General features: G+C 68.5%; 12 protein-coding genes across 12 annotated transcripts; 6 read left to right on the top strand and 6 right to left on the bottom strand.

Annotated features, from left to right (window-relative positions):
- Window positions 1-226: 226 nt before the first annotated feature.
- Window positions 227-3,830, bottom strand: MICPUN_64157 (hypothetical protein; the record flags this gene model as incomplete). The annotated part of the gene is made up of 2 exons (XM_002505958.1): window positions 227-3,446; window positions 3,803-3,830. The coding sequence occupies 2 exons, from the start codon at window positions 3,828-3,830 to the stop codon at window positions 274-276; spliced, it is 3,201 nt and encodes a 1,066-aa protein (XP_002506004.1). The 3' UTR covers window positions 227-273.
- A 488-nt stretch (window positions 3,831-4,318) lies between these two features.
- On the top strand, window positions 4,319-4,692 carry MICPUN_87987 (predicted protein; the record flags this gene model as incomplete). Its single annotated transcript, XM_002506169.1, has 2 exons — window positions 4,319-4,518; window positions 4,632-4,692. The coding sequence occupies 2 exons, from the start codon at window positions 4,319-4,321 to the stop codon at window positions 4,690-4,692; spliced, it is 261 nt and encodes an 86-aa protein (XP_002506215.1).
- A 120-nt stretch (window positions 4,693-4,812) lies between these two features.
- On the bottom strand, window positions 4,813-5,790 carry MICPUN_98326 (predicted protein; the record flags this gene model as incomplete). Its single annotated transcript, XM_002505957.1, has 2 exons — window positions 4,813-5,545; window positions 5,645-5,790. 2 exons carry the CDS (start codon window positions 5,788-5,790, stop codon window positions 4,813-4,815), a joined length of 879 nt encoding a protein of 292 aa, XP_002506003.1.
- Window positions 5,791-6,118: 328 nt separating this feature from the next.
- On the bottom strand, window positions 6,119-7,102 carry MICPUN_64154 (predicted protein; the record flags this gene model as incomplete). The annotated part of the gene is made up of 1 exon (XM_002505956.1): window positions 6,119-7,102. One exon carries the CDS (start codon window positions 7,100-7,102, stop codon window positions 6,119-6,121), a length of 984 nt encoding a protein of 327 aa, XP_002506002.1.
- Window positions 7,103-10,366: 3,264 nt separating this feature from the next.
- Window positions 10,367-12,387, top strand: MICPUN_109494 (hypothetical protein). The gene is made up of 2 exons (XM_002506168.1): window positions 10,367-10,631; window positions 11,764-12,387. The coding sequence occupies exon 2, from the start codon at window positions 11,862-11,864 to the stop codon at window positions 12,243-12,245; it is 384 nt and encodes a 127-aa protein (XP_002506214.1). The 5' UTR covers window positions 10,367-10,631; window positions 11,764-11,861; the 3' UTR covers window positions 12,246-12,387.
- A 61-nt stretch (window positions 12,388-12,448) lies between these two features.
- Window positions 12,449-13,799, bottom strand: MICPUN_64152 (predicted protein; the record flags this gene model as incomplete). The annotated part of the gene is made up of 2 exons (XM_002505955.1): window positions 12,449-13,581; window positions 13,682-13,799. 2 exons carry the CDS (start codon window positions 13,797-13,799, stop codon window positions 12,449-12,451), a joined length of 1,251 nt encoding a protein of 416 aa, XP_002506001.1.
- A 152-nt stretch (window positions 13,800-13,951) lies between these two features.
- On the top strand, window positions 13,952-15,768 carry HSP70 (heat shock protein 70, putative chloroplast precursor; the record flags this gene model as incomplete). The annotated part of the gene is made up of 1 exon (XM_002506167.1): window positions 13,952-15,768. The coding sequence occupies one exon, from the start codon at window positions 13,952-13,954 to the stop codon at window positions 15,725-15,727; it is 1,776 nt and encodes a 591-aa protein (XP_002506213.1). The 3' UTR covers window positions 15,728-15,768.
- MICPUN_64150 (predicted protein) lies at window positions 15,769-16,536 on the bottom strand (the record flags this gene model as incomplete). The annotated part of the gene is made up of 1 exon (XM_002505954.1): window positions 15,769-16,536. One exon carries the CDS (start codon window positions 16,534-16,536, stop codon window positions 15,769-15,771), a length of 768 nt encoding a protein of 255 aa, XP_002506000.1.
- Window positions 16,537-16,768: 232 nt separating this feature from the next.
- MICPUN_64149 (predicted protein) lies at window positions 16,769-20,029 on the top strand (the record flags this gene model as incomplete). The annotated part of the gene is made up of 3 exons (XM_002506166.1): window positions 16,769-17,268; window positions 17,431-17,500; window positions 17,678-20,029. 3 exons carry the CDS (start codon window positions 16,769-16,771, stop codon window positions 20,027-20,029), a joined length of 2,922 nt encoding a protein of 973 aa, XP_002506212.1.
- Window positions 20,030-20,175: 146 nt separating this feature from the next.
- On the top strand, window positions 20,176-20,777 carry MICPUN_109493 (hypothetical protein). The gene has a single exon (XM_002506165.1). The coding sequence runs from the start codon at window positions 20,190-20,192 to the stop codon at window positions 20,649-20,651; it is 462 nt and encodes a 153-aa protein (XP_002506211.1). The 5' UTR covers window positions 20,176-20,189; the 3' UTR covers window positions 20,652-20,777.
- Window positions 20,778-21,349: 572 nt separating this feature from the next.
- Window positions 21,350-22,321, top strand: MICPUN_104135 (predicted protein; the record flags this gene model as incomplete). The annotated part of the gene is made up of 1 exon (XM_002506164.1): window positions 21,350-22,321. The coding sequence occupies one exon, from the start codon at window positions 21,350-21,352 to the stop codon at window positions 22,319-22,321; it is 972 nt and encodes a 323-aa protein (XP_002506210.1).
- A 46-nt stretch (window positions 22,322-22,367) lies between these two features.
- Window positions 22,368-24,095, bottom strand: MICPUN_107230 (hypothetical protein). The gene is made up of 3 exons (XM_002505953.1): window positions 23,845-24,095; window positions 23,617-23,694; window positions 22,368-23,471 (listed from the first exon to the last, which is right to left on the bottom strand). Exons 1-3 carry the CDS (start codon window positions 23,953-23,955, stop codon window positions 22,593-22,595), a joined length of 1,068 nt encoding a protein of 355 aa, XP_002505999.1. The 5' UTR covers window positions 23,956-24,095; the 3' UTR covers window positions 22,368-22,592.
- Between the last annotated feature and the right edge of the window lie 402 nt (window positions 24,096-24,497).

Raw genomic sequence — 24,497 nt, 5'->3', positions numbered from 1 at the left:
CTCGCCGCGCGCGCGTGGGTATGCGCGGTCCACTTGGCACGGCCCGGGCGCGTGCCAGGGTGTCACGCACCACCCGGCTCTGCAATCGTGATCCGCCCGGCGAACGGTAATTTCGCCAGTCTTGATTGGCCGATTGGGAACCGATTCGCCCCGCCACGATCTTTTGGCGCGCAAAAGCCACCCGGCTCGGGACGCTTTATTTTTCGACGATTTTCGCGCGAGCTCTGCCCAGGTCTCTCGTGTGCGTCCTTTCAAGTCGAAACTCCGCTAAGATTACTTCCCCTTCTTCTTCCCCTTCTTCGGCTGTTGGCTCCACCCGTCGTGCTCGCCCGGCCCGCCGGCCGTGTCCCTCGTAACGCCCGAAACTCCGCTCACGCCGCCGCTCGATCCCGACCCGCCGCTCGCCGCGGAGGGACCCACGCCCGCGAATTCTCCGCCCCCCGCCAAACCTCCCATGATCTGCGGGTTCGTCCGCTTGATCCGGATGAGCTCCTTCCCGAACGCCGCCGCCCTCGCGGTGTCCCCGAGGTACAGCTGGACGTACTCCGTCACCTCGCCCGCGGAGGGTAAGGAGACCAAAAAGTCCACGAGGGTGGTGTCGTCGCTCCCGTGGAGCGCCTTCATCTCCGACCTGCACCACTCGCGAAACTGCGCCTTGGTCGTGGGCGCGGTGGGGTGTCCGGCGTCCGACTGACCGCCCGGGCCGACGTGGCCGCCGAGGCCCCCGACGACGCCGCCGGGGAGGACCGCTGCGCGTCCGCCGCCGCCGCCGCCCCCGGCGCGAGCCGCCGCCGCCGCCGTCGCGCCGAGAGTGGGAAACTCGGACCTCGGCTGCTGCTGCTGCTGCTGGGTCAGCCCCGGGCGCTGGTGACCAGCGGGGGGTTGCGTCGCCGCGGGCGGGAGCGAGTCCCAGAACCCACCGCCGCCGCCGCCGCCGGGGAGGGGCTGCGACACCGCGGCGGACGGCCTACCGCCCCACGCGCCGCCGGGGGGAGCTGCGTTGGTTCGAGTAGTTTCGTGCGCCCCCGCAGTGACGTCGGCTCTCGCCGCCTCCGCTCGTCGCATCTCCTCAGCCTGAATCTGAGCCAGCGAGGGACCGCCGCCACCACCGCCGCCGCCCCAGACGCCCCCCACGACGGGGTTAACGGGCGCGTTCGCCCGCGACCGGGCCTCCTCCTCGCGACGTCTCGCCTCCGCCCTCGCCTCCTCTTCGGCTTGAATCTGCGCGAGCGACTTGACGCCCGAGTTGCCACCCGGGGGTTCCGTGGACGCGCCGCCCCACGCCGGTTTAGCGGGCGGTGACGCGGGAACCTGCTGCGTGGTGTCGTGCGGGTGGTGGTGCGCGTGCGTCTGCGCGTGTGAGTGCGGGGTTTGGGACGCGGGGTTTGGCCAACCGGATCCTCCCGTCGACGGGGGCGAAGCCGCGTCGAAGGATCCGGGCGCCGGCGCCATCGGAAGGCTCATGGATCGTTCGAGATCCGCGAGGGACACGGCGCCGCGCGCGGGTCCTCCGGGCGCTCCTCCTCCTCCTCCTCCTGCTCCGCCGCCGCCTCCGGCGAAGATGTTGGCGAGGAGGGTCTGGCCGCCCTGTTGCGGCGGGGGCACCGGGGGCGACGTCCCAAAGTGCAGCCCATTCTGCTGCTGCATCTGCATCTGCTGCTGCATCTGCTGCTGCCGTTGCATCTCCTGCATCTGCTGCTGCCGTTGCATCTCCTGCATCTGCTGCTGCCGTTGCATCTCCTGCATCTGCTGCTGCCGCGCCGCCTCCTCCCGTTGCCGCATCGCCTCCTGCGCGCGTTCCCTCTCAGCCGCCTCAGCCTCGGCTCGCGCGCGCATCGCAGCCTCCTGCGCCTCCCGGGCCTGCGCCGCCGCCTGCTTTATCTGGGCCTCGTGCTCCGCGCGCATCTGCGCCGCGACCCTCGGGCCCGGGTACCTCCAGCCGCACTCCAGCATCTCGGCGAGGGGAACGAACGGCATCGACGGCGGCGCATCCGCGGGGCGAAGCGGCAGATCCAGCGGGAAGTAACCCGAGTCGTGCCACTCGAGGAGCTCGGCGCGCTTAAACGGGCCCTGGTGCGTGCCGCTGGGGTCGAGGTAAAACCACGGCGCGTCCGTGATCGGGCCCGTGGGCGGCGGCACGCCCTGTTGGTTCTGCGTTTGGTTCTGCGTTTGATTCCGCGTCGAGTGAAGCGGCGGGTCGACGGCGTCGTCCAGTCCGCCCCCCAGGTTGGTGTTTTCGCCGTCCGACTCGAGCGCTCCGATGAGCTTGCCGTCCATCCCGCCGCCGCCCGGCGCGAGCCCGAAGAACCCGCCGGCGGCTTGTTGCGCGGCGGCGTGCATCTTCCGGTCCAAGGCGCCCACGTCGGCGTCGGAAGAGGGCGTCTGAGATTCGCCGAACACGACGGATCGCTCGCTCGCCGTCAGACGGGGCACGGCGCCGCTTCCCAAAAAGCCAGCCGCGGGGGCGCCGTTCGGCCCGCCGCCCGTCGCGGTCGCGTCCGCCCATTCCGGGACTTCTTTACCCACCTTACCGTTCGGGGCGGGAACTCCTTGGGTCAGGACTCCTTGGCCTCCTCCTCCTCCTTGGGTCCACTCCCGAGACGAGTTTCCGGAGATTCTCGCGTTCCCGCCCCCGCGGTTGGCTCCCTCCACGGTGAGCTCGTACATCGAATCCCCAGCCTTGACCGTCTTGAGGGGAACCGTCTCCGGGTCGATGCCGTCGGGCGGGTGCGGGAGCTCGCCGTTCATCCCTGACGCGGCCGCCAAGCGCTCGAGCATCGACACCAAGTCTTCCCGGGTGTACGCGTATTTGACCGGCCCGTGTCGAACCTTGGGCTCGTCGGTTGCGTGCACAGCTGGAGACGCGCCGAACCCGATGGGCGCGCCCAGGCCGCCGCCCCTCGGGCCCAAGCCGCCGCCCAAACCGCCGCCCCGGCCCCGGCCCATGGAGAACCCCTTGCCGCCCGGCCGGGTGGGTTCCTTCGAGTCCGTTCGGCGGTTGAGGCCCGGGATGTCGCCGGCGCTCCCGGACCAACCGCCAGCTGTGTGGGATCCTTCGTCGCCCTGCGCCCTGCCCCTGCGGCCGTCGCGTTTCTTGTCGCCGAAGGATCCGTCCTTCCAGCCCCGGCTCCTGTGCGTGCCTCCCGTGTCGCGCTCGTCCTCGCGCCACTTGGACCCCCGATCGGTGCTCGCCCGACGCGCATCCTGCTTGGAGAATGAGGACCCGGGGGAACCGTGTTGGCCGGCTCCTCCGCCCCCCCCGTCGCCGCCGCCGTTGGAGACGCCGTCGCCGACGAGGGCGGAGTTACCGATGAGCGCCGAGTTGATCGATGCCGCCTGTTTGTTCGCGCGGGAAGATGCGACGGGACGGACGTGAGTGTGAGAGGCGGACCGACGCTCGAAGGGACGGGGCCATCCGTCTTCTCGGGCGAAAAAGCGAGCGAGATCTGGCCGGGGCCGGGGCGGGCGAGGGTGGGATGCGGTATCGCGGGCGATCGCGCGCGGCACTCACCGGGTTGTCTCCTCCCGCGGGACCGCCCAGGGGGTTGCTGAAGAGCCACTGCGATCCGGACCCTCCGTTGGGTCGGAGGGAGAGCGACGCTAGGAGCGAGCTGGCCGCGTTCGCCGCGCCTGGGTCGAAAAGGAGTCGAGCGCGGGTTGTCAGTTTGGCGCGGGAGCCCGGGCCGGCCGGAGATGGGGCGCCCTTCGCGGGCGCGAGCGATCGTCGGGGAATCGGGAGACGCGATCGGCGATGTCATCACATCGCAAAGGCGAGTTTCGCGGGATCGGAATCGGCGCTCACCTCCCGGCGCGTCACCACCGGCCGACATGGTCCAGGCGGAAGGATCGACGGTGTCCTGACGAGGATCCTCTCGCTCGCGGGAATTGTTTGGCCTACACCGTACGCCGGAAGCGGGCCGCCGAGGCTCTTTCGATCACGACCGACGAGGTCGCGTCGCCGATATGCTAACGTAGGGCGATGCTAAGATCGCTCGCGCGGTTGGGGCTCGTAACAGATCCCCGGGTCACCCCAAAAGACGACACTCGCACCAAGCGTCACCTTGAAATGTTCCGTCCGTCGCTGCGCGGGCCAGCAGGGGCAACTGAATGATCACCCCAGCCAGGCGCAACGAGCTTGGAAAAACCGGCAGCCGGTGGCGGGGGGGGCCGTCAGAAAGCGCAGCACGCCCGGCGGCACGGATCACGTTCGAGCCACCCGCGCGCGTTTTACGTCGGCTTCGTCGTCATCGTCGTACCCGAACCCCCGGTCCTGTAGCGAGACCGCGTCTACTCGTAGACGCTCAGAGAAGCGTAGACGATGGCCGCCACCGTGCCCGTCAATCCCAAGCCGTTCCTCAACCAGCTCACGGGCAAGCCGATCATCGTCAAGCTGAAGTGGGGCATGGAGTACAAGGGGTTCCTGGTGTCCACCGACGCGTACATGAACCTGCAGCTCGCGTCCACGGAGGAGTACGTCGACGGCAAGTTCGCGGGGAACCTCGGCGAGGTGCTGATCAGGTGAGTCCTCTGGCCCGCCCCGCCCACCAAAAACTTTCCCCTACGCAACCCTAACTTTTGGATTTCAACCGCCGACGCGTTCCCCCTTACCCATCGCCGCGATACCGACGCAGGTGCAACAACGTCCTGTATCTGCGCGGCGCCGAAGATGAGGGCGGCGACGCCATGGAGTGACCCGCCGCGGCAGCGATACTTAGGAACCCTTAGTACTTGTAAAGTAGATGCGACGACACGTCTCTCATTGATTGATTGAACGCGCCACGTAACGCTCACTCGGCTCTACTCGCCCTAAACTCAGCTGAACTTGCACTGGGAGAAGTCCATCTCCGGGTGCGCGTCCATGAACTGCTTCATCATGTCCTGCTTCTTCATCTCGTCGGACGTGGGCTTGCCCTGCATCTTTTGCTGTTGGTCGAACATCATCTTCTCCACCGTCGCTCGCGTCTCGCCGTCCAAGTCGCTCAGCTTCGAGTTCTCCGGCGTCACCTTCTTCGTGTCGATGCACGGGTGACCCCTCACGACGCAGTCCCACCACTCCATGTCGTTCTTCTTCTGGAACGTCACCAGCACCGTCGTCTTGTCCTCCATCGTCCAGAAGCAGTCGTCGATCTGGACGTCGGCGTACAAGTCGCCCTCGATCATCGGCGTCGCGCCCTTCAAGCCGAAGACCCACTTGCTCTTCTTGAAGTCGCACACGATCTGCTTGGCGGGGGTGCCGACCGGGATCCGCACGCGCACGTCCACGTCCGTGAGGGTCTGATGCCAGACGTAATGCTCGGCTTCGCCGCCGTTGCCCGAGTTGGGCATCATCGTGCCCGGCGCGAGCTTGTCCTGATCGTCTTCGTCGGCGGTCAAGTCGTGCGATACGTCGTCGTCATCGCCGCCGCTCTTGATCTTCTCCGCCTCCTCGTCGGTGATCTCCTGGATCTTATCGCTGCCGTCCGCGGCCTTCGCCTGCTCGGCCATCTTCCGTTCGAGCTCAGCCTGCTTGACCCTCGCGCGTCGCTTCTCGTCCTCCTCGGCCTGCCTCTCGAGCTCCGCCGCCTCGCGGGCTCGCGCAGCCTCGCGCTCGGCGGCTTCCTTCTCGGCCTTCTCGGCGGCGGCGCGGGCCTTACCCTCCTCGGACTTGGCCACGATCGCGCGCTGGCGCTCGAACGCGGACTGGACCGCGCGCTCGCACATCTCGCCCTGGCTGAAGAAGTCCGTCTTGCGGCGCAGGAAGGAAAAGTACAGATCGAGCATCATGTCGATCGCGTTCTCGCCCTGCGCCATGGCGGCCACCTGTTGCGCGAGGGGCAGCATCATGTGGTCGAACCTCGCGGCGGTCTCATCGTCGAGGGGCATCGTTCACACTCGCGGTCAGATGCGGTCGCCGTCGGGACAGGCGACGGGAGATCTGGCGCGTGGAAGTTTGACGAAGGCGGGAAGAAGTTGGCTGGAGACTTGCTTGTCTGGACTTGAAAATTTTGGCCATGTCATGGAGCGCCGCTCCGACGACTTCGACTACTTCGACCCAAAACACGCGTCAAAACGACTCGTGCACACGCACACGCGTCGACCGACCCCCGAACGACGTCCACGCGAAAACCCTGCACTGCTCTCACGCGTCGCGAAGCTTCGCCAGCGCGGCGAACGCATCCGCGCCGTGTGCATTCGCGTGTTCCCGCAGCTTGGTCCAGAACGCGTGTCCCGCCTTGACAGCCTCCTCCGCCATGCGCACGTCGTTGGCGTCCTCCACCTTGATCCTCAGCGCCTGTCGCAGGTCCCGCACCCGGAGGACCATCCCCCGGACGCGTTCCGGCCCGAGGACCATGTTCACGTCGCCGCATTCCGTCGACGTTCGGTGCCGTCGGTCCAAAACCTTGGCCTGGTGCATCGGCACGTTGCCCTCGCCCCGCTGCCCCTCCATCCCTAAACCCGCGTTGACGCCGGCGATCTTGTGCAGAAGCTCCTGGAACAGCGCGGCGACCGAGCACGGCCTCTTGTTCGCCACGGTGAGCTCCGCCGCCGCCGCGTGCAGCTCGAGGAAGAGTTGGTTCAAGTCGCGGAAAGTCTCCGCGACGTGCTCCAGGTCCTCGGCGGACGCCACCTTCTTCTCCCGCAGCGTCATCTCGACCTCGATCTGTCGTTGAAGGAGCCACTCGAACGCGGCGCCGCGGTCGAGCCCGTCCTCCCCGCCCGCGTCCGCCCCCGGCGCCGAGGTCGTCGAGCTCGGCTCGGCGGACGACGACACCCGCGCGTCCTGCGCGCTCCTGGTCGGCGGTTGCTCGGTTTCCGCAGGCTTCTTCTGCGCCGACGCGGGCGCGGGTTTGGGCGGGCTGGACGATTCGCCCCGTCTCGCGCCGGCGGTGCCTTTCGGGGGAGATACCTTCAGCTTGGCCATCGCCCCGGCGAACGCTCCCTCGTCGTGGGTGTTGGAAGAGCGCCCCGCGCGGTTCTCGTCGGGGCTCCTCTTCCCCGCGGCGACTGCATCTTTCTCCTCCGGGCTCGACGGCTGCGACCAGCTGGGTTTCCTCCTGAGCTTGTCCCACGATTTGGCGGCGCGCACCTTCGGAGGGCCGGTGGGCGTGTGGACGGTGGTCATGCGCGATACGGCGACCGAGCGCGCCGTGGCTCTGGCATGTTCTAACCGTCGGCGGGGTTTTATCCTTCCTCGCCTGCCACGCAACTAACAAAAAATTCGGCCTGCGAGTCTTTTACAGGTTACGCAGCACTGGTGAACAGTCAGATTTTCGGTCCGTTTATGGGGCCCAAATTCCCAAAACTTCCCAACGACTTTTTGGTCGGGTGTTGACCCGAGCCGACCGTTGACTCGGGAGGGGCATCCAAAAAAAAAAAACTCGCGAGCTTCGGTCCCCCACGTTTGACCGCCGCGGCGACGCCATACCGACGGCGCGGAGCGCGCGCGTTCGGAGGCGATACGACCGACCTTTTCCCGTCGTCGAGGTCTGGTTCGGGCGACCTAACAACCCACGCGAGGCGCATCCGCGGGGCCGCGCGGGCGGAATAAGCGCGTGAGGCGGAGGGACACCCGATCTCGCCCGCCTCAGCGTATCACATCCCAGTGGGCACACCGAGACGGGCCGGGTCGCCATGGACGGCCTACTCGCCGGGCTCACCAGCCCTCAGATGAAGTCGCGGATGACCGCGGTGGACGATCTGCAGGTGCGTGCGATCGGTACCCGTTCGCGGTGACCGCCGCGGGCTCGCCCGTCGGCGGCGACGCGCGCGGAAGATCCTCCTCCCCCTCCCCCGACCACGTTCGCCCCGTTTTGAAATGTCGCGACGCCCCGAGCCGCGATCGCGTCGTCCAACGCCCGTCCAACCGACCACCGACGCCGCCGCATCATCCCCCTCATTTAAATCATCACTCAATCCAATCGCAGGACTACCTCGAGCGCAACGAGGTCACCGACAGGGACGACGCGGGCGTCCTCGCCGACGCCGTCGCGACGCTGCTCAAGGAGAACAACGCCAAGGTGTGCGGGGGTGCGTTGACGTGCGCGTCGCTGGCGGTGCAGGGTTCGCCCGACCTCTTCCGCCAGCACGTCCCGCTGTTCCTCCCCGGCGTGTTCGACAGGCTCGGCGATCTCAAGGCGCCGGTGCGCGAGGGCGCGAGGAACCTGCTGGTGTCCCTCATGGAGCTGCGGGTCACGCCCCCCGCGGATGTCTTCGGAAAGGCGTCCATCGGCTGGAGGCACAAGAACTGGAGGGTTCGCGAGGAGCTCCTCCGCACGTGCGAACAGGCGTTCGCGTCCGACGCCCTCTCCCCGGAAGACCTGAGCGTCAAGGCGACGCTCCCGCAGGTGCTCAACGCGCTGGAGGACAGGGAACCCGGCGTGAGAGAGGCGGCGGTGTCCGCGATACTCGGCGCCTCGATGAGAACGGGCCCGGCGATTCACGGCATGCTCGCGAGGCACACCATCCGACCCGGCCAGCTCCGCGAGATCCAGGCCAGACTCGCGGACGCCAACCTCGGCGCGGGTGCCGTCGGGGGTGCCGTCAGTCAGGGTGGGTCGAGGCCGGGATCGAGGCCGTCGCCGTCGTCGGCTGGGTCGGACGGCGTTAGACGACCGGGGTCCAACGCGGGTGCCCGCGCACGAACAGGCGTCGGGTCCCCGTCCGAGAACGCCGAGCGGAGGCCCACGTCGACGTCGTCCACGGGAAGCGGCGGGGGCGGGGGGCGGGGCGGGGCGGCTTCGCTCGGGTCCACCCTCGGCGGCGGCTACTCGTCGTCGTCGTCGACGCTTCGACCGAGCACGACGGGCGGGCTGGGGTCCACCGGGCGACTGATCGAGCGCGTCGCCGCGGGGGTGGCGCAGGGCACCGCCGGCTCGGACGTGCCCCCGCCCTACGGCGCGGCGACCGGACGGGTCATTCGCATCGCGGAAGGGGACTCGCCCGCGCCGGTGAATGTCGACTCGGAGAGGGAACTGTCGAGCGAGATTGAACGAGCCGCCGCGCGGTTGGACCCGAGCAAGGAGTGGACCGATCGCGTCGCCGCCATGGTGAGGCTCGAGGCGCTGCTCCTGGGCGGAGCCGCGGAGTGGGACTGCTTCCCCGGACTGCTGGGTAAGCTTCGCGGCCCGCTCACCGCGCAGGTTGCGGATCGGAGGTCCTCCATCGTGCGACAGGCGGCGCACCTCCTGGTGGTGCTCGCAGCGGAACTCGGCGGCGAGTTCGAGAAGGAGGCTGCGCACTACGTCCCCGAGCTGTTCAAGTGCGTGGTCATCACCGTGCAGATCATCGCCGAGTCCGGCGACCTGGGCGTGCGGGGCATCCTGCACAACTGCCAGGCGAGGGCCCTCGTCCCCCGGCTGTGCGACGCGGCGAGCAAGGACAGGAGCGTCAAGCTCCGGTGCCAGGCCACCGGCTGGCTCAGGCTCGTCGTCAGGGAGTGGGACGACGCCTGCCTCGGGGACCGCGGCAGGGACTGCGTCGAGGAGGCCATCCTATCAATGGTGAAGGACGGGTCCAACGACGTTCGAGCCGGCGCGAGGCGCGTCTACGCCGACTACGCCCGGCGCTACCCCGACCACGCGGCGCGCGCGCAGGTTCGACTGGACGCCAACACCAGGAGGCTCATCGCGCAGGAGAGCGCGGCGGGAACGTATGACGGCGACGACGACGACTGGGTGCCCGGCGCGGAGACGATGCACGCGCGAACGAGGCCGCACACGAGCCAGGAGGGTTCGCGAGGCGCGGGTACGCGAGCCCGACCCGCCGCGGTGAGGGTGCCGGGGTCGAGGCTCGGGCACTCCTCCGCGCCCGTCTCGCCGGTGGACGGGGGTATCGACGAGGGGGATCGATTTGGCGCCACCAGGGGTCGATCGAACGGTACGTCGTCGACCCTCGGTCGATCAGATTCGCTCCCGGCGTCGACCAAGGGTGTCACGGCGTCGAGGTCGAGCGGCGGCTCGGGCTCGGGCTCGAGTAGGAACGGGCTCGGAAGCAGGGAGGGCGCGCGCGCCGCCTCGACCGGCGCCAAGCCCGCGCCCGCGAGGCAGGCGGCGGCGGCCGTCGCCGCGCGCGTCATCGATCGCGCCGCGGACCGCTCCACCGCCGCCGCGAAGACAGCCGCGCCCTCGGGACAACGGAGAATTCGCGATTCGCCGCCCAACACGTCGTCCAACCACCTCGCGCCGGACCTCGCCAAGTACGGCGTCTCCCCCGAACCCCCCGACGTCCCGCCTGCCGCGCCCACTGTGCGCGCCGCGCTGACGCGCGCGCCGTCGCTGTTTCGCGCGTCGTGGGAGGAAAAGGTGAGCGCGTTTGAGACGTTGGCGGCTGCGCTTCGCGGAGGAGGCGCCAAGGCTCGCGCCGACGCGATGGCCAACTGCGCGAAGATGGCCGACATGTTTTGCGACCACGCGGGGGACGCGCACCACCGCGTGGCGTGCGCCGTGCTGGAGGCGGTCGTCGAGGCGGTCCCGGCGCTGGGCCCCGGGCTGGAACCCCACCTTGAGCGCCTGTGCCCCGCGCTGTTCCCGCGGCTGGTGGACGCCAAGGAGAGCGTCCGCGGGCTCGCGTCCGCCGCGCTCGCCGCCGTCGGCGACGCGCACGCCGCCGACGCCCTCCTCCCGGCGCTGCTGACGTCCTTAGAGCAGTCCAAGGCGCCGCGCGCCAAGACGGGGGTGCTCGAGTTTGCGCTGTACGTGCTGAGCGGGCAGGGCGGCGGTACCGATCCGAGGGGCTCGCGGGGGCGGACGCCGGCGAGCGCGGGTACCGGCGGTTTGGGCGCGTGGGTGTCTCGGGTCGCGCCCCTCACACGTGACCGTCACGCGCCCCTCCGCGCGGCGGCTGCGGCGGGTCTCGCCGCGGTGCACACGCGAGCGGACCAGGCGGTGCTGCTGCGGTATCTCGCCTCCGTTCCCGGCGCGGACGCGGCGGCGGTGTGCAGAGCCGTCGCGCCGCACGCGCCGTCCATCGAAGCGGAGTTTCACGCGTACGCGGATGCGATGCGAAACGACAAGTACTCCCACTCGTCACCAGGTGGCGGGAGGTACTCCGACGAGGAGGAGGAGGAGGAGGAGGAGGAGGAGGCGTTTGGGGATGAGGTGGAGGAGCTGAGGGAGTCCGTCCCGGCGGCGGAGGACGGGAACAAGCAGGTGGGAGTCGAAGGAGGGGACGTCGTCGCGGCGGCGCTTGACCGTTCGATGGAGCGCCTGGGCGTGCCGCCGTCGGCGGGCGGCGTCGACGGGGCCGCCTCTCTCGCCGGGTTTGGCGCGGAAGCGCTGGACAGGCGCGCGGCGGAAGTTTCCTCGGGCAAAGTTTCGGCGGATGAACCCCCCGCGAGCAAAGGCTTCGCGGATGAACCCCCGATTGAGGTGGCGGCTCCCCCGACTCCGGGCGTCGTCGCCCCGCCCTCGAAGCCTCCGCCGCCGCCGCCGCCGCCGCAGGTGCCGCAAGACGACGCCTCGCTCGACGTCGCCTCGCTCGCCCTCGCCGAGGCCATCTCCGCGGCGTCCTCCGCGGGTCCCGCGTCGCGGCCCCGCGCTCTGGCGTCGGTGCGCCGAGCGCTCCGCGCGGGCGCCCACCCCGGCTCCGACCGCGCGGGGCAGGTGCTCGCCGTCGCCCTCGAGGCGCTCGCGTCCGAAGAGGGCGGCGACGAGGCCAAGACGCACGCGTTGTTTACCCTTCGCGACTTGGCGCAGTGCGCGCCCGACGCCTTCGCTCCACACGCCGCCGTCGCCCTCCCGCGCATCCTCGACGCGCTCACAGCTGGCGGCGACACAGCTGGCGGCGGCGGCGGCGGGGGCGGGGTTTCGGTCTCCGGCGAGGTTGCGCTGAGCGCGGGGGACGCGTTGGAAGGGGTCGTGGAGGCGCTCTCTCCCGGCGCGGCGATGCGCGCGCTGTGCCCGCACGTGGGTCGGGGCGGCGCCGCTCCCGTGCGATGCCTCGGTGGGGTCATCGGCCGGATGGAGCCGGAGACGCTGATGCGGTCCACGCCCGAGCTCATCCCCGGACTTTGCGAGGCGTTCAACTCGCCCTCCGCGGACGTGAGGAAAGCGGTGGTGGACACGCTGGTGTCGATGTACGACGTCCTCGGGGATTGGCTCCTGCCGCAGCTGTCGGGTTTATCGCCCGCGCAGCAGAAGCTCGTGACGATTTACATCAACCGCGCGATGGAGAAGAACGGCGTCGGGGGTGGCAAAGGGACGGCAAAGGCGGGGGCGATATCCATCGGGGACGCGAGCAGGAGGCCGCTCGCGCCTCGGCACCAGTGACACCAGCCGCCGCGATTTACGGCGCCTCATTGATTAAATAAAAATCGCGATATCGTATTCGTCCCAAGCCATGGGAGCCTCGCGTCGGGTTTATTAGAGCGAACAAAGTCGTACTTGTAGACGGAGCTTGCATTTCAAACGTGTCTAAGTCGCGACGGATGGCGCCGCGGCACCGTGGTATTCCCCTCCCCCGCCGCCGCCGCTCACCGCTGGATGATCACCGAGTTTGCCAGCCCGTCGCCCACGGCTTGCGCCTCGTCCTCCAACCGTTTTGGCGGGAACCCCGACAGCTGCAGCGAGTACGTCCCCGACGCGTTCGCGGGCGACGCGCACGCGATGAACGCCCTCACGTCCGCGACGGTGTGCGTAAGGTTAAACCTGCCCACCACGCGGCTCCCGTCCCTGAGTCTGAGCTGAACGGACGTCGTCGGCGCGCCCTCGTCCACGCTCCACGCGCCGGCTCCGGAACCCTCGGCGGCGGCGTCCGAGGAGGGCCCGGAGGAGGATCCCCCCGGGGTCACCCCCGCACCCCCGGCGGCGGCGGCGGCGTCCGAGGAAGGTCCGGAGGAGGATCCTCCCAGGGTCCGGCCCGACCCCTGGAACGCTCGGTACTTGGGCTCGGGCGGCGGCTCGTACTCCGTCTCCTTGCGCACCAGGTTGATGTTGATGGGCTGGTTCCTGTCCGCCGGCGCCAGCTCGGGCGGGCACTGGCCGTTGGCCACCGCCTGCATGAACGGCGCGTTGGCGGGATCGTCGTACCTTCGAAGTTCGCCCCCCGCGTCGACGGTGAACCCGTTTTGCCAAAACGTGATGACGTGCGACGTCGGGGTCGGGGTCGTCGCACCCGGCGGGGCTCCTCCCTCGGCGGAGCCCGCCGCGTCGGGTGGGACGCCCACTGCGGTGGATTCCCGGCCGTTTCCGCCGAGGGTCCGGCCCGATCCGGAGAATGCGGTTCTTCTCGCGCCGCCAGCTGTGTTGGGATTGTCAGATCCCGAGGGGTTGAGATCATCCGCGGTGCCGTCCACCGCGCCCGCCGCGCGCGCGCCGTCGAGGATATCCTCCACCCTGCTCGGCTTCTTCTTCGGGTCCTGCACGACGCTGCCGGACTGCGCGCCGCCGGTGTACCACTCCTGGGGCTTGTCGTCGTCGTCGTCGTCGTCGCCGTCGCCGCGCACGTCGCCGAGGCCCCTGACGTTATCGAGCCTCGCGGGGCCGCGACGGGGGTTGGACGAGGCGCGCGCGGGCGGCGCGGTGCCCGTGCCCGACGCGCCTCCCGCGGGTTCCGTCGGGGCAGGGTCGGGGTTGGCCGCGACGGGAACGTCCTGATCGCCGTGCTCTGTCGATGGACAGGGCGAGGGTCAGCGTTGTTAGGGCGGTTGTTAGGGATGAGGGGCGCTCGCGTCAGATCTGAGCGGCGGGGAGACGTGGGGACGCACCGAAGAAGGCGCTGATCGCCGCGTCGATCTCGCCGTTGGAGGACTCGAGGAAGAACCTAGCCTTCGCGGGATCGGCACAGCCGGTCACCTGGCAGAACTGGGCGATCTTAGCGTCCATGGCTGCCGGCCTGGTCCTGGCGCGCGCGGTTGGATTTGAGATTTGTGATGATTCGACCCTCACCTGCCGCTCTCACAGCTCGCGCTCGACGAGTCAGCACACTAAAACACTGACGCGCCCCGTCGCGGTCGTGCTACCCGCGCCGAGGAAGGATGGGTCCCCTCGCGATGCCGTCCGGGCGCGACGCCCGGACCGGCGCGGTCGCGTCCTCGTCCTCGCCGTCGGCGTCGTCGCGGCTCTCCGCGCGCAGACGCCTCGCACCCGCGCGCCCGCGCCCGCGCGCGCCGCGCGACGAAAGAGCCCCCCATCCGTCGAGCCGACGCGGAAGGGCGCTCCGCGTGACGACTCGCGCGGCGTCCATCTGCGGCATCGACCTCGGCACCACCAACAGCGCGGTCGCGATCGTCGTCGACGGCAAGCCCGTCATCGTCGCCGACGCCAAGGGCAACCGCACGATCCCTTCCGTCGTGTCATTCGCCGCCGACGGCAGCGTCCTCGTCGGCCACGACGCGCGCCGGAGGCTCGCCAAGGATCCCGCCAACACCTTCTCCTCCGTCAAGCGCTTCATCGGCAAGAGGTTCGACTCCAAGACGGTCAAGGACGACGCCCAGAGGGTACCCTACGAGGTCGTCGCCGCCCCCGACGGCGGCGTCGCCCTGCGATGCCCCGCGCTCGGCGCGGACGTCACCCCGGTCGACGTATCGGGACACATCCTCGCGACTCTGCTCGCCACCGCCGAGGACGGCGCCGGAGTCGAACGAGGCGACATCAAGCGCGCGGTCGTCACCGTCCCGGCCTACTTCGACGACGCGCAGTGCGCCGCCACGATCGAGGCGGGTAAACGGGCTGGGCTCGAGAAGGTCAAGCTGCTGCACGAGCCGGTAGCCGCCGCGCTCGCGTACGGCGTCGACGTCGAAGCAGACGAGACTGTTTTCGTCTTTGACCTCGGCGGCGGTACCTTCGACGTGTCCGTCCTCGACGTCGGCGGCGGGACGGTGGAGGTGCTCGCGACGGGCGGGGACGCGCACCTGGGAGGGGACGACCTGGACCGCGCCCTCGCGGTGTGGCTCGCGAAGGAGGCGAAGAGTTTGAACGCCGAGGTTGATCCGCGCGGCGCGCTCATGGCGGCGCGGCGCGCGAGGGAACAGCTCTCGGAGGCGATGGAGGTGGCGATCCCGATGCCGGGCGGGGCGGTCAAGACGCTGACGAGGCCGCTCCTGGAGAAGGTGTGCGCCAGGGTTCTCCGGTCCATGCGCTTGCCCGTGGAGATCGCGGCGGACAGCGCCGGGATCAACCTCGAGGCGCTCCAGGCGGCGGCGACCAAGGGGGGCAAGGGGATCAAGAACAAGCGGACGCTCGCGAGGCGGGGGGGTAGGCCCTTCGACCACATCCTGCTCGTCGGCGGGGCGACCAAGACCCCGGCGGTGCGCAGGTTCGTGGAGAACACGTTCGGGCGGAAGCCGCGGCCGGGGCTGGTCAACCCCGACGAGGTCGTGGCGCTCGGCGCGGCGGTGCACGCGGGGTCCCTCGAGGGTTTACTCGCAGAGACGGAGACGTTGGGCCCGATGCAGGCGTCGCTGATTCGAGCATTCGCGAGTAAGATGCGACGCGAACGCGGCGAGGAGGCGTTCGAGGATTTACTCGTGGACGCCGACGAGTCGTTGTTTGGTGACGACTCGTTCGATGAGGACGACCAGTTGGTGTGGACCGAGGAGGCGATGGCGGCGGCGGCGGCGGCGGCTGGGCTCGACCTCCTCGACGACGCGAGTGGTGACGACGACGACTGGGGTCCGGAGGATCTGAACGATCTGCTGAGGGAGCTGGAGGACGAGTTCATCGAGGAGGAGCTGGACGAGTTGGACGAGCTGAGCGTGAACAAGGACGACGACGAGGGTTGGCCTAGGAGCTCGTGGCCGCGGCGAGCGTGAGTCTAACACTTAGGTTTTCGAGGGACTAAAATTTTCAACCGCTACCGCGCCAGCTTCGCGGCGAGCGCGTCCACGCGCCGTCGCCACACGTCGCCCCTCGGGGCGAGTCGGATGACCCGCGGTTTCCTGTCCACGAACGCCGGGTCCGCGTCATCATCTTCCTCGTCGTCGTCGTCGTCATCCCCGTCCTCTTCGTGTTCTTCCCCGTCGTCATCCTCGACCACCACCACGGCGCCTCCCGACGCGCCGGCCCCGTCGCCGACCGCCGCCGCGTCGATGTACACGTCCAACCTCTCCCCCGGGCACCTCTCCCCGAGCCGCTCCGCCCACTCGATCAGCGACGACGCCGTCGCGAAGCTCTCCTCCAGCCCGAGCCTGTCGCAGTCGCCCGGGCCTTTCAGCCGGTAGAGGTCGAAGTGATGGACGGGGGGCGGACCGGCGTCGTCGCCGTCGCAGTGGTCGTCGTACACCTGCTGCAGCAGGAACGTGGGCGACGGGACGTCGACGTGGGGGTCACCCACCACGGCTCGCACGTACGCGCGGCTCAGCGCGCTCTTCCCCGCGCCGACGTCGCCGTGCAGGCACAGCACGTCGCCCCGCCTCGCATCCGCCGCGAGGAGGGCGGCGACGCGCTCGGTGGCGCGCAGCGTCGGCGCGAAGAGCACCAGGACACCCGCGTCGTTTGACGACGACGACGAGGACGGCGCCGACGCGGCGGCGACGAGGCGACGGGCGGGCGCGCGGGGAGATCGACCCGACCGCGCGAGCGCGCGGGCGGGACCCGCCAACGCCCGCGTCAGCGGCGTCATTTTTGACGCCCTGGGGGGGAGACTCTCGATATTGAACTTTTTCGCTTTTCGAGTGAAAGCGTTTTTCCGTCAGCGACACGAAAATGGGCCCGCGTTCCGCGTGACTGGTCGCCTGTCGTGCGTTAACCTAAACTATACGCAGGTGTTACGCAGGAGGTTGAAGGCTGCAGACTGACAGTTGCGTTTTTCAGATTCCACAGGCGCGGGACGCGGGTCGACAACGTCGCGCGTCATGCCCGCGGGAATCGCCGTCGACGCCACGCCGAGCGCGCGGTTGCCGCCGAGACACCCGCACTCGCCGCCCTCCTATCGTGAGGTCGGAGATCTCATCGGAGTCAACGACGGGAAGAGCGGATGCGGCAGGGTGGGGCCGCGCTCGCCCCCCGAGAGGCTTCGTCGATCGTCCGGGGCGGGCCCGTCGTCGCGCGCCGTCGGGGGCTGCGACCTCGGCTCGAGCGAGGACGACCGCGTCGAGGCCGAGCCCAAGACCCCGACGACGCGCCGCGCGCCGCCCAGCTACGAGGACGCGCTGCTGAGCGCGCGACGGATACCGCCCAAGAGCCCCCCGCGCCCCGGCGCCGAGCACGACGGTGAGCGAGGACCGAAAAAACCGACGCGCGCGCACCAGCCCCGTCCCATCGCGCGTGTTCCGCGCCGAACCCCCGTTGACCCTTCTATCCCCTCCTCGCGCCACTCGCAGAGGGAGCGGAGCACGACGCGCTCGGGTTCCCGGTCCCCGAGAGCCTGTCGAAGAGGTGAGCGACGGCGCAACACTTCCATCCCATCGACGCGCGCGCCCCCGTCTTAAAAATGGACGCCTCGGACCGTCGCGACTCGCGCCGTCTCGACGACCGTCCCCTCACGCCGCCCCACGCGCTACCCTCCCTCCCGCAGATACGAGGAGATCCGCGTGACCTATCCCGCGGCGCGAGCCAGGCAGCTCACGGCGCTCGAGGCCTACAAGGTGCGCGCGCGCGATACCCCGACCCGCGTCCGATGTCCGATCTCCCCTCGGACCGCTCAACACCCACGAAAGCCGCGGGCGGGCGTTTCACCGATGCATTTTTTGCGTTTGACGACGGCGCCTGGCAGCGACTGACCTTCCCCCTTAACCCCCCTCAACTCGCGATCCATCCACCAGACCGCGGCGCCCGAGGCGAGGCTCCCCGGCGGAGAGGCCCGCGCCGCACTCGCCGTGACCGGCATCCACCACCTGCACAGGGCCGAGGTGTGGGCGGAGGCGCTCCACGCGGAGCACAAGGAGACGGCCGCCGATCGATGCTACGACGATTACCTCGAGGAGGGTTTGCGGTCGCGGGACTTCGCGGCGGCCAGGGAACGGATCAGGTGCGACGTCCCGTGCGTGTTCCCGTCGCACCCGAGATTCGTCAGGACCGGCCCGAGGACCGCCGACGGGTGGGGGGGTGACGCCTGCCCGAGGGATCGACGGTCCGGTTTATCGCGGACGTCGAGTCGCGATCTCTCCGGGTCCCTTTACGAGTCGTCCAGCGGGTCCCTTTACGGGTCCGCGTGCGATTTGTCGCTCGCCGACGACCGCTCGGGATCGTCCTTCACCGACGCCGTCAGCGGGCGGCTCGATTACTGCCTCCTCGACGCCCTCGAGCGCGTGCTCGTCGCCGCCGCCGTTCGCTCGCCCCAAGGCTACGTTCCATTCGCCGCCACCGTCGCGGGCGTGCTGCTCCTCGAGACGGACGACGAGGAGAACGCGTTCTGGATGCTGGCGGCGTTTTGCGAGGACGTGGCGCCGTGGGCGTTCACCGCCGGGGCGTTGCCTTTCCTCGCGGAGTGCGCGACGCTGGACCGGGCGGTGGCGGCGGAGATGCCCGCGCTGGACGCTCGCCTGCACCGAGCGGCGGTGAGGCCCAGCCTCCTCTGCGCGGGTTGGCTCACCAAGTTTGGCGTCTCCGTGCTCCCGGGGGAGTCCGCGCTGCGTTTGCTGGACGCCATCGTGCTCGAAGGGAGCGACGTGCTGCCCCAGGCGGTGCTCGCGTTTCTCAGGGCGCACGGCGATCAAATCTTGTCTCGCGGCAAAGGGTGCGGCGCCGCGTTGCTAGACGCCGCGGATGACGTCGCGGCTGGCTCGTTCGTCTTTGACGAGGTGGTGGAGGACGCGGTGCACTCCGCGAGGTGTGCCAGGGAGAGCCCCGCGTGGTGCAGGCTCCGCGCGGACGCCAGGGCGGCGGTGCACTCGCGCGCGTCCGCGCTCGGCAGCCTCCGCGAGCTCGACCGCTCCTTCGGTCGATTCGCCGAGGAGAACCGGGGGGTGTGCAGGGACGAGTTCGACGACTTGGTGTGGGCGGCGTACCCGGTCGGGGTCGAGGCGGACGACCTCGGGGTCGAAGGGGTGGATCCCACAGCGGACGTGTCCGCGGACGCGGCGACGAGGGCCTTCGACCTGGCGCGACGCGAGGTGGCGGAGGAGCACGGATGCGGATTCGGATCGGGTTTTAGGACGAATTCCGCGCCGGAGACGCCACGGTCGGCGAGGTCGTGCGTGTCGTCGCTCTGCGGAAGCAGGTTCGGGGATTCATCGGACGAGGCGCACGTGGTGTCGCACGCGCGGTGGAGGGCGCATTGCGACAGGGACCCGGCGCTCAAGGCGCGACTCCGCGTGGCGAACCTACCGGGCGACGCCGCCGACGCGAGAGTACGCGCGCTGCTCCGCGGCGTCGACGGCGGTTTCGGTTACGCCGCGAGGTTGGGCGGATACGCCTCGGCTAACTGCACGTCCGCGTCCGAGGACGAGAAAAACCCGGGGGGCACCAACCCGGGGGGCGCTCCGAGCCCCGCGAAGCTCGCGTCCGCGGTGCGCACGGCGCACGCGGCGATGGGCGTGCTGGACGCCGGCGCGAGGTCGGGGGCTTTTCCGATGAACCGTCACGCGGCGGCTGCGCTCGAGTCGGCGATGCTCTTCGCCGGCGGCGGCGTCGGTTGGTTGGAGAAGATCCGGTTCGGCGCGAGGGGTTCGATGGTGCTCGCGTCGATCGAGGCGACGGTGAGGGCGGCGCACATGGACTCGAGGGACGCGTTCCACGTCTCCGTCATCGCCAGTCGCGACGTGGTGCCGTCGGTGACGAGTTTGCTGTCGTGGTCGACGCCGTTTTTCGACCGCACGCCGCACACGCGATATCACCTGCTCGTGCAGTCGCCCGGCTCCGCGCCGTACGTGCTGTGCAAGCGATACTCCGACTTTAAGCAGCTGCACGCGGACGCGGAGGGTAAGGGCCTCGCGGCGGACGTCGGCCCGTCCCTCGAGCTGCCCACCGGCTTTGGTTCGTTCAGCTCGGACCCTTCGGTGGTGGCCAGGCGCAGGGTGGCGCTGCAGCGGTACATGGACGCGCTGGCGTGCTCGGGTTCCGCCGGCGCGCTCGCTCACCTGCGGGTGTTCCTCCAGCTGGACTCGCCCCCGAGGGCCAAGCGACGCGTCCGGGGGGCTTGCTACATCGGATGCGACGGGTTCTTCGGGGCTTGAGAGTGACGCACGCGATGGGGTAACATTACCTGTCCACCTGTAAAAAATCAGACCGTACAAACGCATTCATCACCAAAAGTTGCGACGATCACCGAGATCATCAGTCTCGCCAGAGCACGGAACACACGCCCTCGCGCGCCCCACCCCGTTCACGCACATCATGACCGACTTCACCATCGAGACCGGCGAGGCCGAGGCTGCCAAGTTCCACGCCGCCTTCGCCGCGGGTTTCGCCGCCAACAATCACGCCGAGACGATGGCTGGCATGTTCGCCGAGAAGATCGACGTCGAGTGGTCCGACGGTTTCGCCGGTGACAAGACCCCGTCGGAGGTCTTCGAGCAGTTCGCCAAATCCTGGGGGTTCATGGTCAGCAACTTCCTCTGGTCCCCCGACACCATCGTGGACACCAGCAACGACAAGATCATCATGTTCGGCCGCCTGATCATCAACATCGACGGCAAGCTCGGCTCGCCCAACCTCATCGACAACAAGCTGTCGTTCGTCCTCAAGTACGACTCCGCGGGTAAGATCTGCCAGTGGACCGGTTACTGGGACAACACGTACGCGCCCATGCTCGAAGCGCTGGGTAAGGTCTCCGCCGCCCTCGAGGCTGCCAAGTAAGCCGCCAGAGGGCCTTCCGCATCCTTCGTTCCGCGTCACCTCTCGCATTACGTCACCTCGCATAACGTTATTTCAGATATTTTTAGAAATCCTCGCTTTTAATTAGGAGTTTTACGTTTCAATCGTACGAGCGAACAGTCATCCACGTCTCGAGAGTAACACCTAAAGAACCGACGTGAACCGCCGTTGTTTTTGTTCTGGCGCGAAAAATCCATGGACACATCAGATTTTAAGGTTTTGAGAGTCAGACCTGTCACGGAAGTCGAACCGGCAACCTGGGCGCACACGCCGAGCTCGGCGACGCCGTCGAAACGAATTCGAGCGGGCGCTCCGGGACGGATGTGACCCGCGCGTCCCGGGGTTTGCCGCCCCTCGACACCCCCGCGAGGGCGCACTCTCGGCGACACCGCGCGCGGCCCATCGCCGCCTCCCGTCGCCCTCCCGTTCCCGACCGCCCTCCCGCCCCCGCCCCAGACGCACGCGGATGTATCGCATCGACGTGGACCCGCCGAAGCACGCGGTGCGTGCCGATACGCGCGCGATCGACCCCGCCCGACCCGCGCCTCTTCTCCGCTCCCTTGGACGTTGCTAACCCCGCGCTCAGTCACGATGCTCACACGTCGCATTCAATTCTCGCGATTCGGCAGCCCGATCGCGCCGGTCCGCCTTCCGGCGCGGTTCGCAAGGCGGCGTCGCGCATGATCGGCGGCCCCTCAGTGGACGCCGATGCGGACGCCGACGTTCTCTCCAGCGCGCTTCCCACGCACGTCTCGAAGGCGGCGCACGATCCGGTCGTCGCCAAGCCGCCGAGCGCGCGCGCGCGCGTGCCGAGGCGGGACACCCCGCGATCCCCCCTGACGCGGGATCTCTTCGACGGAGGACACGGCACGAGCGAGAGCGACGATCTCGACGAGGACGACCTCGCCGCGATCGCGCGGGGGCTCGAGCAGCGCACCGCCGCGCTCAAGCTCGGGGTCCGCGCGACGCACGCTCGAAGGATCGGCGCCGTGGACGCGGCGCTCGCCAAGCTCCAGCTCGCCGTCGCCGGCGCCGACGGCGCCAAGGTCCATCCCAACACGCACCGCGCGACCACCTCGACACGTCTCGACGCGACCGACAACACGCACACGCACGCCGACGGTCACAGGGCCAGGAGCCAGCAGGACGCGAGGGACCGGCGCAGGCTTCTCAACCGCGTCGGCGTCGACCTCGCGGCGACGTCGCGATCGTTCGGCTCGGCGGTGGACGCGAGGGTGCGCGACGCGTCGAACAAGGTGCTTCGAGGCGCACCCTCGAGGTTCGCCGCGGAAGCAGCTGCTTCGGGCGTTATAACGGTCGGAACGACGACGAACGATAAGAATGCCAAGGCGAAGGGACCGGGGGGTTCGACAAAGTCGGTCAAAATCAAGCCCGTGGCGGATGACCCGGACGCCGAGGTCACCGGCGAGCTCAAGTTTAACGCGCAGAGCGTCAAGACCCAACCGCTCCGCGACTGGCTCCTCGCGCACTTCGACAAGCCCTACCCGGACGACGAGGACAAGGTTAAGCTGGCGGAGGCGAGCGGGATGACCAGGGCGCAGGTTGGCAACTGGTTCATCAACGCGAGGGTTCGCATCTGGCGGCCGATGGTGCTTCGTCTAGGCGAAGAGATTGAACGCGAGTCGGATTGAACGTGAGCGACGCGAGGCGAGTGAGGCGAGGCGACCGACGGTGCTTCGGCTTGTTTTGTGTGTGTTTTATAAACAGACGTGATTTCACGAACACAATCGCTTCGCTTCGCGCGTTCGTCGGCGCCGCCATTTACTCCCACCCTCTCTCTCAGTCTCGAAAAAACTACCTTCCCTCGGTACAACTCGGTCGGTTACTTGTGAAATGGTACAACACGTGCGGTCCCGCGGTCCCTTCGGTCCTCGCGGCCTCCCCATCAGCGTATTTTACGCGCTAAAAGGCGCTCCGCGGACGCAGCGTCGGCTTACCGTCCGCCCCGGGCACGAATGCGGTATCCTTGAGCAGCACGATGACCACGCTCATGTTGTCGCACCCGATGCCGCTGCCCTTGGTGTCCGGCGCCATGCACTCGTCGGCGAGCTCCTCGCAAATCTTGGACAGCTGGACGTCGGCGTCTAGCCTCGCGCGGACGTAATCCACGCACTGCTGGGACGTGAGCACGTCCCAGATGCCGTCGCACGCGATGACCATGAACTCGTCCCCGGGCTCGATGACGCACTCGCGAATCTCCGGATACGCCGTGACAATCTGGTCCTTGGCGGGGAGATTCTTGGACTGCTTGTACTCGAGATCGCCGATGGCCCTGGACAGCGCGAGCGACCCGTTGACCCGTCCCTCCTGGACGAACCCTCCGGCGTTCACGATCCTCGCGCGCTCGTCGTCATCCATGGGCTTGTGGTCCCGGGACAGCGCCAACGCCTCGCCCCTGCGCGACAGAACCGCGCGAGAGTCCCCGGCGTTTGCCACGACGAGCTTGTCGCCCCGCACAACCGCGACGACGCAGGTGGATCCCGCCTGGGGACCCTCCCACGGCCCTTCGTCGTCGAGGTCGTCCTCGAAGTCGACGTCGTCGCCGTTGGCTCGGGCGCGCGCCAAGATGGCCTGACGCATCTTGGAGGAGAGGTCGGCGCCGCCCCGACCTCCGTCGGACTTGCCGGCGAGCTCGTTGAGCTCGTCTTTGCCGCTGACGTGCAGCATGTTGGTGTCCATGGCGAGGAAGGCGTCGATCAGACCTTGGGGGATGTCGCCGCGCTTGTACGACTCGCACTCCTTAAACACCTCGTGAAGATGCCGGGATATGTACACGGCCACCTGGAGCGAGTTTCGGGAGGGAGGTTCGAAGGGGTCACCAGTCGGTTGTCGAACACGCGGTACGGTTGGTTGGTGGAGAAAGGTGACAAAACGTGGTTAGGTTAGATTCCGCTTTCGGGGCGACGGGGGCTGGGTTCGCGCGCACCTCCTTGCCGCCGTGGCCGTCGTATACGCCGAAGAAGGCGGTGTCCTCGTCTAGTCCTAAGACGGTCGAGTGAGCATCCTGCGATGCGATCACAAACGGGAGGAGTCAGCGCTCGGGTGCTGGATCGAGAGGCTAGGTTGGCGGGAGGAGGAAACTGCGCGTGGCGCACGGCGATGATATTTCACGCGGGGGTTGCCGCGCGCGTGCCGAGGGTCGAGCGGCGCGTACCTCCATGTTGGTGCGCCAGCCCTGCATCGCGGTCGTCCCGTATTTAAACTTGGCATCCTCGCCGTCGGTGCTCTCCTTGTCCGTTATCGGCTGGCTCAGGTAAGCGCCCATCGATGGTGGGGCGGTGGCGCTCTTGCCTCGTCAGCGCCCTGCTCCCGCCGCAAAAAAGAGGCGCGGAGTAACTGCTCGGTTTCCGCGCGTCGAACGCTGGGTCGGCGTCGACTTAAAACTCGCGTCGCTTATCACGCCCTTCCCCTTCCGATCCGAACGGAACCCAACAATCCCCGAGGGTCTCGATTCACGCGAGCGCCGCACAGGGCGCCGCACAGTGCTGAAGGCCCTCTCGGATCCGGCCCGAACCAGCAGGCTTTGTTCCTGATGCAAACGGTCCGAGTCACGCGTGATTTGTGGGCGTGACAGATGAGTCACGTCCGCGTTTTCTCCTGACGGGGTATGCGTTTTTAGTTTGGAGAAATTCTGGAGATCCGAAATGAACCGAAACCTCTTCAATGTCGACGGTGAGATCCTATGAGAGATCCAGTTGTATTTGGCGTTATGAGTACTTGTAGAATTCTTTTTGGATCATCAATCGAGTTCAGATTCACAACGCGGTGGAGCGGGCGACGCGACCCGTGGGAACATCCGGAAAGGAT

This window comes from Micromonas commoda, chromosome 14 (genome assembly GCF_000090985.2).
Source record: "Micromonas commoda chromosome 14, complete sequence".
Classification (NCBI taxonomy): domain Eukaryota; kingdom Viridiplantae; phylum Chlorophyta; class Mamiellophyceae; order Mamiellales; family Mamiellaceae; genus Micromonas; species Micromonas commoda.
This window is presented reverse-complemented; position numbering and strand designations above follow the sequence as displayed.

Coding starts and splice junctions, on each gene's coding strand:
- MICPUN_109493 (XM_002506165.1), top strand. CDS start 20,190: ATGACCGACTTCACCATCGAGACCGGCGAGGCCGAGGCTGCCAAGTTC.
- MICPUN_107230 (XM_002505953.1), bottom strand. CDS start 23,955: ATGGGCGCTTACCTGAGCCAGCCGATAACGGACAAGGAGAGCACCGAC. Junction 23,695..23,844: donor GCTGGCGCACCAACATGGAG/GTACGCGCCGCT, acceptor ATCGCATCGCAG/GATGCTCACTCGACCGTCTT. Junction 23,472..23,616: donor ACGGCCACGGCGGCAAGGAG/GTGCGCGCGAAC, acceptor AACTCGCTCCAG/GTGGCCGTGTACATATCCCG.
- MICPUN_109494 (XM_002506168.1), top strand. CDS start 11,862: ATGCGCGCGCTGTGCCCGCACGTGGGTCGGGGCGGCGCCGCTCCCGTG.